The sequence below is a fragment of the Pararge aegeria genome, chromosome 20 (genome assembly GCF_905163445.1).
Source record: "Pararge aegeria chromosome 20, ilParAegt1.1, whole genome shotgun sequence".
NCBI classification, from domain to species: Eukaryota; Metazoa; Arthropoda; class Insecta; order Lepidoptera; family Nymphalidae; genus Pararge; species Pararge aegeria.
The window spans coordinates 3671665-3685434 of NC_053199.1; the positions used below are offsets into that span (position 1 = coordinate 3671665).

The window sequence follows — 13770 nt, forward strand, 5'->3', positions numbered from 1 at the left end:
GGAGACCACTCAAGCCGTCCAGACTATTATAAATATCCTAAAGAAAATGGATAAATTCCACCAACCTGCAATCCGAAAGCGTGGTGGGGCTATTTTTATTATGCCACAGTCTTTGTTTGCACTCTCACTTGATAATGCAAGCTAACCTAATAGGGGTTTGACAGTTATATTAAATGAATGCATGCGCCAAATTGTACTCTCTTGATTTGTATTTTATATCTTTGTAACTACTTTTTGTTTCTTTGGTGTACAATAAAAGTGTATTCATTCATTCATTCATTCATACTCTTTTGGATTAGTTATCCAAAAGAGCAAATAACTATTACGGAAAACTATCGACTAACCATCTTGTACCAAGACTAATAAATAGCCTGCCTTTACCACTTAGGGATTGAATCACCGAAAAAAATATAAAGAACTAGCTGTTGCCCGCGATTTCGTCTGCGTTTGATTTTGGTTTTTGATGTGGCATTAAATTTAGTTGTAGATCTAAAAAGTTCTGTCCTCTACCTCCAACCACAGTTTGGGCAAAATTAAACACATATTATAACCTTTATAGTACAAAAATAATTATTTAAATCGGTTATAATTTTTCGGAGTTATGGTGTAAAATCGTCAAACACTCGTCCCCTCTCCCAAAGAAACCGAGCTTAATGTCGGGATAAAAAGTATCCTATATTACTTCTAACACTTCCAAAAATATGTGTACAAAGTTTCATAAGGATCGGTTTAGTAGTTTTTGCGTAAAAGCCTAACAAACACACTTACATTGACATTTATAATATTAGTGGGGATAGGGATGTTTTCAGAAATAGGAAGATTATTTATATCTTCCTATTTCTGAAAACATCGACGGCCAATTGGCGCAGTTTGCAGCAACCCTGCTTTCTGAGTCCAGGGCCGTGGGTTCGATTCCCACAACTGGAAAATGTTTGTGTGATGAGCATGAATGTTTGTCAGTGTCTGGGCGTTTATATGTATATTCTATGTATTTATGTATATTATTCATAAAAAAAAAAAAAAAAAATATTCATCAGTCGTCTTAGTACCCATAACACAAGAGATGCTTACTTTGGGGCTAGAGGGCGGTGTGTGTATTGTCGTAGTATATTTATTTATTATTTATTATCTCCTTCTGGGAACAACATGTATATGACTATACACCGCTTGCCAGCTGGCGGTGGGACTGAATTATATTATGGTGCGGTATCTCGACCTGAAGGCGGTGTGACTTTATTCACCTGCCCGCTTAAATTTTATAATTTTGTTTAACATTAGAGAAATGTGCAATGTCGATACAAACTCAGTAGAGTTTTAGGACATCAACTCATGTATACCATTTTTTTTATTACACAACGAGTAAGCCCTTGACTGCAGTCTCACTTGGTGGTAAGTGATGATGCAGTCTAAAATGGTAGCGGGCTAACATGTCAGGGAGTATGACAGTTATATTTAACCCATACCCATAATCAGTTTTTACACAACATCATACCGAAACGCTAAATTTCGCGGCACATCTTTGTCGGTAGAGCGGTAACTAGCCACGGCCGAAGCCTCCATCTAGACAAATACCTACCGATTATAAGCCTAGACAAATACATACCGATTGTAAGAAATAAAATAAAAGAAAAATGCTTAGGAGTACGTCTTTTACGTTAGGGTAGCCACCAGACCAGACCTAGAGATAAACTAGAAACTTTAAATTACCGAACTGACCCCACCAGGGACATCACAAATACAGACCCAGTGCTCAATCACAAACCAGGGAGATCTTCAAATCTACAGAATTTTTTTTTTCAATTTCTTAGTAAGGCAATTAGGCAAATCATCCGATTGATTTTTCGAATACCCAAAGAATCGGGGCCGGTTATACGCTCCCCGAAGTGGATATTATACCGGCCATCTGGCGTCGTAAGTATGCAATTTTATACAGGTCGCTAGCTTAGGCACTTTGAGAACGAAAGCAATATAGCGACACTCCACTTTTTCCGTAAAAAGGAAAAAAAATATAAAGTTATATATATATATATATATATATATATATATATATTTTACTTATTCACTTTATTTGTACACAACAAATAGGAAAAAAAAGACAATGGCCACAACAAAAATAAACTTAAAAAGTAGGAAACAAAGGGCGGCCTTATTGGCGATCTCTTCCAGGCAACCTTAGGATTCAGAAAATCAAGAATTTAAATAAATATTTATAAAAAAAGATATATACAAAAGCGCAGAAGGGCCTTCTTCTAAACTAATTTCTGAACTCATTGTAAATTAACAACTCTTCTTTTAAAATAACAACACAAGTCAGTACAAACACAAAATTATTATATTCCTCTAGTATGTATTATATCACGGTAATAATTATTCCACTCTATATTACTAATACCAGTATTTCAATATAGACTATCATGAAGTAATTTGTTTAAGTTAACAAATAGCGATTCGTCGCAAAAACAGTGCGCTAGTTCTTCCCGCCTCTCGAGAATAACCAAGATGGCGATCCTTTTACCCGCTACCTTAAACGCGATGCTCCGCTAGAGTGACTTTGACAGACCGTATTCACTGTAAACTTTGACGCGCCGTCATATATTTACATATGTTATTTACTTTTTATGTAAACAATCTTTTTATTATTTTTTTCTATATTATAAAAATCTTTAAAAAATAAATGAAAAGACATTATCGAGAGATTTTCTTTATGTAAGTTTGTTTTTGATATAAATATAACAGTTTGAAAATATTGGAGTTTACTCCTTAAGAATTGATTTTCATATATATAAGGCGCCCGGTATGAGAAAAATGTAAGGAGTAAAATCTACTGATGAATGACCTCGTTACGTTTTCGCTTTGCGTCGTTGCATGCCCGGCAACTGTGATGCGCAAACATGCAACGTCGCTTTCGTTTAACTAACTTATTAGAATAGTATAGTATTTATTAAATCAATGCATTATAAGACAAGTGAAAGTGAAAGTAAGTAGGTACAAGACTTCAAAAGTTTTAGTCGTTTAAATGTCTCGTTGATTTATTGTTTAGTATTTTTGTTGGCGTATCACGAGATCCTAATGGCTTACTAGCATCACTTAAAGCAGTATTAAATAAATATTGTTGACGCTCTTGTTTGAGGGATTAAAATCCATCCAGCTAGCAGTATTTTATTATTTATTATTCCGTCATCCGTTCATTAAAAGACCGTGGATGGCGATAATCCTTAACCAAATGGTAAAGTTTAGTGACCTCAGTGTAATATCAAATAGGTGTTGTCGTGCACCTGGCAACTTGGCAACCTGGGAGTTTTGAAAATAACTAACGTGTTGCACTATATATTTTAATTTTTAATATCGAGGTACTTTCCCATCTTTATCAATTAACGTCAATAGTAACATTTAAAATTATTTTAACGCCTACTATCCATACTGATATTAAAAATGCGAAACTGTCTGTTTGTGTGTTTATTTCGTACCTATATTCGGCTTAACCCACTGCGCGGAGCTTGGTGAAAATTTGTGTAGGTATCGCTTGCACATTAATGGATATAGGATACTTTTTATCCCAGGAAGTTAAATGGTACCGGAGGAATTAAAAAAAGACATATGATGTCGCGGGCATCCTTACCCGCAGCCTATTAATGTCCCACTGCTGGGTACAGGCTTCCTCTCCCATAGAAGAAACTGTTTCTGAGCATACACCCACCACGCTAATCCAATACCCGGGCTGGTGGGTTTAACGACCATTCTTAATATAGTCATAATTTACGGACCACGCACACGCACACGGCGTCACTTTGCAGGGCATTCAAATTGCACGCCCTGTCTCCAACAACCTGAGGCTGGGCTGGGCTGAAGTGTTAAGCCTCATATGCCTGGAATTACTGCACGTGACTTTATGATCACAAACTAGTTATAATAACTGGGACTGATGGCTTAAGGTATTATCTCCTAAGCACGGGGGACTATTTCGAGAAGGAGTTGAACCGCCGAATCCAACTCGGATGGGCAGCGTTCGGGAAGCTTCGTGACATCTTTTCGTCAAAAATCCCTCAGTGCCTGAAGACCAAAGTCTTCGAACAGTGCGTGTTGCCAGTAATGACCTATGGCTCCGAAACATAGTCGCTAACTATGGGCCTCATAAGAAGGCTCAGAGTCACTCAGCGGGCGATGGTAAGAGCTATGCTCGGAGTATCTCTACGCACTATCAGAAATGTGGAAATCCGTAGAAGAACCAGAGTTACCGACATAGCTCAACGAGTAGCGAAGATAAAGTGGCAATGGGCGGGGCACATATTGCGGAGGAGGGGAGACGTTGGGGTCCCAAAGTGCTGGAATGGCAGCTCCGCACTGGTAAACGCAGTGATGGTCGACCCCCGACGAGGTGGACGGACGACATTAGGCGCGTCGCAGGTAGCCGCTGGATTTAAGCGGCATCAAACCGTGGAATTTGGAACTCCCTACAAAAGACCCATGTCCAGCAGTGGACGTCTATCGGTTGATATGATGATGACGATGACGGCGGTTAACACAGTCAATTTTCGAAATCCGGTCTGGTACTGAAAATACAAAAACTACCAAATCCCGACATGATATTAAACCTCGTGGTACGAAGTTGAACATGCTAAACACTGGATGAGGCAGTTCTCTGTTTCCATAATATTTTCCATGGCGTATTGTAATGCCTATCTCTTCCGTTAACCTTTTCAGTTCTAAATCTAGTGACCTAGATCAGATCGCATCCTTTCGTTGAAAACCGTTCGATTTATAAAAAGAGCTTAAATATTTCACCTTAAAATAAGAGTTTATAAATGAAATGGTCTGTATAAGTAATACTTTGACAGATAGTTTTTTTTTAACCTTTTAATCACCGACGCAAAATCTACGGTGTGTGTGTATGGTGTGTATGCGCGTGTGCGTGTGTGTGAGTGTGCGTTCCAAGATGGCCGCCGTTACAAAATGGCGGATATCATACTTTTTAATAACTTCCTCAAGCCCTTTCTTTTGAAACTTTGATACGTGTATCTAATAAAAGGGCCTTACTAGTAGAATACTAGATTAATAACACGACATAACACTTTGATAAATTTCAATATCCAATGATTATTTATTGTATGCAAAAGTGACGTTTGGCAGCAGTCGCGATATACGTAACCACCCTGCTGGTTTCGTATGAGTGAATGTAATGATTTTATGATTGAAAAAATAATAATGATATAGGTATGTGAAGCCATAATAGCCTAATAAATAAATAAATATACTACACACATCACCATCTAGCCCCAAAGTAAGCGTAGCTTGTGTTATGGGTACTAAGATGATTGATGAATATTTTTATGAATAACATACATAAATACTTATAATATACATAGAAAAACCCAGACACTGAAAAACATTCATGTTCATCACACAAACATTTTTTTATAGTTGTGGGAATCGAACCCACGGCCTTGGACTAAGAAAGCAGGGTCGCTGCAAACTGCGCCAATCGGCCGTCAAATTGTTACGAGGTCGTGAGTATAATTCAAGAATTTTCTCTAGGGAGGCTGTTGGACCGTGTCTTATTACCACTCTACAAACAAAGATGTGCCGCTAAACGATTAAGCGTTCCAATACGATGTTGCATGAAACCCAATTAGTTTAGGGGTATGGCTTTTACTTCAATACCCCTAACAGGTTAACCCGCTACTATCTTAGACTGCATCATCACTTACCATCAAGTTAACTTGTAGTGGAATAAACAATACATATATATATTTTACTGAATGGTAGGCAGGTACAACGAATTCCACAACGGCTCAACGTAATAGAACAATTTATGACACGAGCCGGAAATCGAACTTCGGACATCGACAAAAATCGAACCACTACGCCAATTCGGAGAATAAAACTAAAACAAAAGTACCTACTCTAAAAACATCATAACAATATATTTTTCATGCAACATTTTAATCCTAGTCACTCGTTTCACATACTTTTTTCCATTTTATTGTAATAACACGTGGCGAACAGCCCCCTTTGTGTACGAAACGGTATGAAATGTAACGAGAAAATTAATGCTACCAAACCTAATAGGCCAACTCGTTTTACGATATTGCATATTATTGTTTGTTTAGGCTGCTTTGACCTAGTTGCGGCCGCATAAATCAGTCATCTGTACTGATTAACTATCGTTGACCTAAGGCGGCGAATGTAAAGGACTCTGACTCTCTGAATTTCGGCATTCCGAAACATACCTCGTGTGTCGCACGCTAAACCGTAACTTGTGATCATTATTTATTTATTTATTCATAAGACACACGAGCAATTAATTGTAAATAAATTCATAAAAAATATATTTTGTGTTAGAATTCCAAATTCTGTCTAGTGCCAATACAATAATCAATTATAAGTGTATACAGCATTATCTTTGTCATCTCCGGTCACAATTAAAAAAAAAAACAAATACTTAAAATAAGTATTTAACTTAAGATTATTAAAAATAATAATATAAATATGAATTAAGCTATTATAACAGATTTATTAGTAATATTAAATTAAAATTATCAACCTAATCTTACATCTTTAAACGAGCAATTCTTGTATAAATATATAATTGGAATCTCGCAATCGGCTCCAACGATTTTCATGAAATTTAGTATACAGGGGGTTTCGGGGGCGATTAATCAATCTAGCTAAGATTCATTTTTAGAAAATGTCATTTTATTAGTGTTTAACGTTAATAACCGATTGGTTGCACGGGTCAGCTAGTCTAAGTACCACCTATTTGTTTTCTTTTTAGTTTTCCTAATCCTAAGGTTGCCTGGCAGAGATCGCTACTTAGCGATAAGGCCGCCTATTGTATCCTGCTTCATTCTTCATGTGTTTGTTCTTTTTTGACGTGACATCGTCTTATAATTCGATGGAGCCGGCTGCACGCAGGAAAAAACATGACGTATGCGGCGTTACCTCGCTCTGAGGCGTTGCATTCAAGGCTTGAAGTGCAAGCGAGAGCGCGGAACGAGTGACAAAGAGGCTCAGTCGGCCTCCGCGTTTGACATCTGTCTCTCTCCTACTTGAGTGAGCGATGCGTCTGCGTGGACAGCTTCTATACAATAATACATTTACAAAGTGAATGTGGTGTCAATTGTTTATAGTAACGATACTATCTATCAAACAAATAAAATTAAAATTTTCTTTTGAAAAATGCAACCATTCCATCAGTATTTTCTTAAGACGTTGTCACGTTCAACTACCGTAAGCCGACTTTACAGACAACCAATTTTTTTTGTCTCGTTTTTCTGAGTGGTGTACAAATAAAGAGTAAATAAATAAATAAATAAATAAGTAGTATAGCCATGCTTATTTCTGGATTCTTGCAATGCTGTCTGATCTGAACGGCGTGGTTGGGGTGTAATTAAAGACACATGAGGCAACACGTCAAATCGATGGACACAGGGTGCCATGACGTGCTCCTTGCATGCCCTGTGAAGTTTTGTTCTGTTTATAGGAGATAATTTTCCACTTACCATCAGGTGGGCGATCTGCTTGATCCATGAATTATTATAAAAAAATATATATATAACAGCCTTATAAAGAAAAAGTGGTCCCTAAAGTGAACACAGGCCTTCTCTTTCATCACTACTCAAACAATAAAAATAATACACTGAACTGTTTACCGCCAATTCCCTAGACTGATACTGAGAATTTGATAGATAATAAATAAATAGTATACGTCATGATAATAATAATGTACTACGAAATGCATTGAAGTTTTTTTTTTTTTTTTTAATTTTTATAGACGAGCGCTTGACTGCAATCACACCTGATGGTAAAGGATGATGCAGCCTAAGGTGGAAGGTGGAGTTGTTTATTCATCATAGTAGCGTGATGGGCAGACACTATATTATATATATATATATATTTCACTAGATTCTTCTTTCAATACATAGGGTACCTGTTTTATACATTTGATATTTTTATACTTTTAAATTTATTTGTGTATCTTTTGTTTATGTATTCGTATGTAGTAGTAATTTGAATGTAGGTTTATAATAATTTTACACAACCTATTTGATCTCGCTCTTGTTGTCCTAATCCTTAGGTTTCCTGGCAGAGATCGCTACTAAGCGATAAGGCCGCCTTTTGCATTGTACTCCAGGCTATCCAGTCTCTATTCGTCCTTTATTTTCCTAACTGTTTGTTTCCAAATAATGAGTTTAAGTAAATTAAATAAATATTTTTCATAGACTTTTTGTCTGGTCTGAAGGCTTCGTTTGTGCCTTGTTACCGCCCTACTGAGATAACATTGCTTGAAGCGTTTCGGACCCTTACATAGGAACCGATTAGGTGTATAAATTTAATACAACTGCCGTGACCCTAACAGATTAGCCCACTACTATTCTAGACTGAAACAAAATATTACGAGTAACTTGTAAATAATAAGTAAATAAATATATAAACATTAAGAACAATACACACCCCTCCATATAGAACCAATGTTAGCGTAGCTTGTGTTATGGGAACTAACATAACTGATGGATATGATTGTGAATAATATAGATAAATACTTATTATATAACACCCATACACAGAAAAAGATTCACGTTCATTACACAAAACATTTTAAAGTGGTGGGAATCGAACTTATAGCCTTGGACTCAGAAAGCAGAGTTATTGTCCACTGGCCGTCTAAATTTATCAAAATCCAGGAGTTAAAATTAATTTGATATAAATACAGGCCCTAAGCTTCTTTGACCTGTGTTTATTAAATATCATATGTAAATTATTAAGACTATAGTATAAATACCTGAGTGATAAACATAAGTAAGATTATGTATTTAGGACCGTGTTACCATTATAAGTCTTCTTAGTGCCCTGGTTTACATTTGTTTTGAACAACTTAAAGACGCTATGCCTCATATATTATACTGTGTAATATATTCAACTTTTCTATCAACCTTGATATGGCTTTACTCTGTTCGTTTTTTTAAGGTAAACCAAATATTAAAAAAAGTAAGGGTTCGTACTTTCTTTTCTTGATTTAAGTAGAGCAATAAAATCTCGAAGTTAGCAGAGCCTTCGTCTGCGTTTGTGTATACTGTGAGTTAAGATTATTCTAAACCAAACCAAAATAAAATATTAAAATAAAAATGTTGCCTCTATCTCTTCAGTTCTTCAATGAATTGAATAAAGATGGCGGATCTTTTTTTTTTTTCATCATTTTAATTTTCAAGCACCTTTAGCATAAATATACATACTTCACACTTAAATTATTAGTGTGAAGTTTGATGTGATTAATTAGCACTTGCTATTCCATAAAATGATAAATTCAATAAAACATATTCTTTAACACCGATATACGAGTATACATATTATAGATATTTGCAATCATCGTAAAAAAAATATTTATTTGAATGACTCACACACTCGACGTATTTTGAAAACATATTTTATTTATAGTTTTTCTTTTACTTTAATGTACCCAGTATCACTCTCACGACCAAGACGAAATTATTGACATCACTCATTTAAAAATACGACAAGCCGTTTAGTCTCTAGTGCGTGCTAAAGAAATATACATACCTACACACATACATACACTCGAAAAACATAACCTTACTTCTTCCGCAGCTGGGTAAAAATAATGTCTTCATCAAGTTTTATTAGGGTATAATGCTACATGTTGCCACTTGCCTGTGATAACATCCGCGTTGGTTCACGCGTTGGAATGTTTGTAATAAAAATATCAAATTGGTTTTCATGGGCCGTAGTCCATATGTTCGTCTCCAAGATGCAAGTTATCTGCATTATGCAAAACTTTGTAAAAGTCAGTTATCATGTTGTTATACCGTGCATATGTAACAAAGCAAGATCAAGCAAGATCTTGCGAAAACAATTCCCGGATGTTTTCTTAGGATAACAATAAGCTTTAGATAACAAGATCATTGTACATCGCACATTTTCGCATTTATAATCATAGCTCAAGTAAAGATTATTATATTATGTATGCGGTGACCGCCTAGTGGATATGACTACGGCTTTTCTTTCGAGAGGACCAAGTTTTATCCTCGGCACGCACCTCTAATTTTTCGGAGCTATGTGCGTTTCAAGCAATCAGATATCACTTGCTTCAAAGGCGAAGAAATATATCCTTACAAAACCTTTTTGTTTTTTTTTTTATGTGCATAGACGAGACTGCAATCACACCCGATGGTAAGCGACGATGCAGCCTAAGGTCGAGCACGCTTGCCTAGAAGATGCCTATTCACTCTTTATTTGAAGGTACTCATATTGTAGGCACTGGGGAAAATGGTAGCTGGAAGGGCATTCCAGATCCTAGCGGTGCGGAAGAGACGAAGATGCGAAGCGCTTCGTACGCGTCCGCGGTATATCGACCACGTAGGGATGAAACCTGCATGTTTGCGTGATGAACATGAATGATTACAATGATTGACAGACAACATATTAGTCTTTATAAACAAAAAGTGGATATAAACAGTCGACTTACAAGAAATGGTCATAAATTAGTGACATCTGCATATCGTCTGCGAAAGGTGCAGAAGTCATTTGTGGGATTGAGTATACGCTTTTATAATATGATTCCTAAGGTAATTTTGGACCTACCAATGCATAAGTTTAAAGAATGTGTTAAAACACATTTATTACAGCGAGGTTATTATACAATTGATGAGTTTCTTAATGAAAAGGTTGCTTGGAAGCATCCGGCTCCGCTTTCATCTCTCACAAGATAGAAAAATGAATGTTAAAATATAAAATGTAAATTTTTGATGTTGGAAAAGAGCAACTGCTGAGTTTCTTGCCGGCTTCTTCTCGGTGGAATCTGCCTTCCGAACCGGTGGTAGAGTCACTACACACGGACAGACTTGACGTTTCAAAAGTGCTTGTATTAGGCCTGCTTGAAATAAATGAATTTTGAATTTTTTTTTTTTTTTGATTTCCAGTGCTGACTGTTTATATTATAAGTTATATTATAATATTCATCAGTTATCTCAATACCCATAACACAAGCTATGCTTACTTTGTGGCTAAAAGTGTGTACTGTCGTATTATATTTATTATTTATTATTATGATCGCCATAATGATATAAGCGTGGTAGATTATCCTGCTAGGGTACCGATACATGAAGTAATCTATTGATGATATAACTATATTTTTCTATAAAATCTATCTGGTAATCCATTGTTGCATTACAGGAGAGCCAAAAAACCAAATCATTAAAGTTTAATGTACACGGACGAAGTTGTGAGGTACCGCTACATCTGATAAGGAAGGTCCCACTCAAATGTTTTAATCTACGACCCACCGTGTCGCATGTCCCGTCCGTTGCTCGATTCCATAGGTCGTGATAATAATCTTTTTTTTAATAATTGGACTTTGCCTTTCAAAAAGATTTTACACATCCGCTAAGTTGTCCTGGAAACAAACAAGCATACACTGACGCTTATTTATTCGTAGGACAGATAATTTACCTTTGACCTTGTTCCCATTCATGATAGGGATAAATTAAAAACGTAGACGCTGCACGCTGCTCCAATCCAAGTCGGTGGGCTTTAACGTTTATTGTCACATGTTAGCTATGAAACCAATAATTTAATGTGCTCTCCAGGGCACGGCAGTGAACAACACGAATTTCCTGACTCCCATCTGGTACCTACCGAGAATATGTTATAGAAAATACAAATTTATATCTCGCAGCTATAGGAGCTGCGAGCCCAGCAACTCAACCAATTTACGTTCTTTTTTTTTAGCTTTTTTTACCTCGGACTCTTGGGCAGGACGAAGGTTATTTGAGACTCCCCCCTTTGAAGGGGTATACCCAAACTAAAAACCACCACAACATGTCCCTCTTGTTGGCTTTGTTAGACGCCCGGTGAACCCGGTCCTGTAATTCCTTCTACAACTAATCGGGTTTTAAGCGGTTTCATATGTGAATGCTACAACGTAATAGAACTTATTTATGAAATATTCCACTAACCTTTCAATGCCATGGTAGGCAGCAAAGCCAGAGCCTGCAGCATGGACCAAAAACAGGATCTCTCGCTCCTCATTCCGTCCACATTAACTATTCACAAGGCATCATCCGAAACAGTACATTTTCTGTCCACGCTCGCTCGAGCATTCATTAATATCACTGGATGGTTCATTTATTTTTGCTTTGGGTTCATTTATTTTTATATCCAGCTCAGTTTTGCGATGATCGCATCGTTCTCATTATTTATCAGTGTTAATTTTTGATAAAACTTCTAAAATATTTCATTTGTTGATTACTTTTTGATGAATGATATAAAATATCAATAATTTTGTCGTCATAAATAAATAAATATATGTTATATATTTAGATGAAAGTCAAATATGCAATGTTATTTTGAATTACCTAATAATATATGTTTAATTGTGGTGCTAAGCAAAACATTATTATTTATTAATATTTAATTTAAGTTAAGACTATTTTTAAATTTATATATTTGAATAATTTGATAAGTTAGACACTTTGAGCGCTTAGCTTTTATCTTGGCTTGATGCAAAATTTAATAAAGATACTTCACATCGAATAAGAAATCTTTAATTAAATATTCAAACTATTATAACAAACAGCTTTATCTTTCATAACAAGCTTTTTCATCAGTTTCAAGACAATACAAAAGTAATACAGATTAAAGTACAAGAGAACAATAAAAACAAACAATACGCTGAAATATAAGTCGAATATAAAATGAAACAGTATTGCAGCGATTCATTCCAATCATTGTTTCAGTTCGATTGGATTGATTGTACCCAATTAGTTTGTTTCTGTTCCCCTTTTTTAATAACCAATCCCATTGTTGGATCGCAAAACGCTATCAATAATTTATAATCTCTTCAGTTGTATGCAAATAATTGTGTATAAAAGGATTAACTTTTGCACGTTGTCAAATAGGTTTCATTGTTATGTCACTCGATTGTTACTATTAAAACTTGTTTAAATAAATGGATATTTTTGTTGGTACTCTGCGAAAGCATTTTAAATATCGTTTGCAAACAAGGGTCACAAATACGTGAAGGCATCGTAACATTTATCTATACTGTTATTTTGATATAATTATTAACTATCTATTAATTTTATTTTGATTCCAACAAAGAACTTTTTGCCTTAATAAAATGAATAATGAGATAAATTTTGGATTAATACGTTACAATTTATCTTTTAAAGTTATAATTATAGCTTGAAGATACAATTAAAGTAAAACCTTTGCATTATTATATTCAGCTTTGTAAGCGTTCAAATGTCACAAAATTAAATCAATACTCTTCTCATTTTCTCCTCCTTTGAATAGTAAATCACAAAACGAAAAGCTCTCAAACAATTGTAACACGATAAAGTATTTCTAAAATTTACGTTTTCACGAGAATGTTTGCGTACTTCGTTGCACTATAACAAAGGATTGCAACTAATAAATCAACCATGTCATTCAGCACGATAATAAACCACTCAAACTATAATATCCTTTATTCACTAAACATCGCAACAAGTCACGATTTGGTTCATTCGCGAATATAGCCACGATTGTGCTCAGGCACGTCCGAACCGCTCCAGGCCCCGTAGCACACTGTTCTCGCCGTAGCACACAGCTACGTACGTAGCAGTTTCATCGCGGCTACGTAACACCGCATGAAAAGGTTACGCTCAAACGTTTAAACCTTGCGCCTTTTGCATGAATAGGAGTACGAATGTGTTTGTTTCCTTTTCCCGGTGTTCTATTTTTGAAAACAAAGAGTGTTTGGATACCCTTACGTAA

The 13770-nt window shown here is 35.7% G+C and overlaps 1 protein-coding gene across 1 annotated transcript in view; it reads right to left on the bottom strand.

Moving 5' to 3' along the window:
* Positions 1–12240, bottom strand: part of LOC120632701 (lachesin-like) — an 89223-nt gene extending 76983 nt beyond the window's left edge. Inside the window, exon 1 of the mRNA XM_039902675.1 lies at positions 11970–12240. Coding sequence (XP_039758609.1) covers positions 11970–12042 — 73 coding nt within the window. The 5' untranslated portion in view covers positions 12043–12240. The remainder of the gene's footprint in view (positions 1–11969) is intronic.
* Between the last annotated feature and the right edge of the window lie 1530 nt (positions 12241–13770).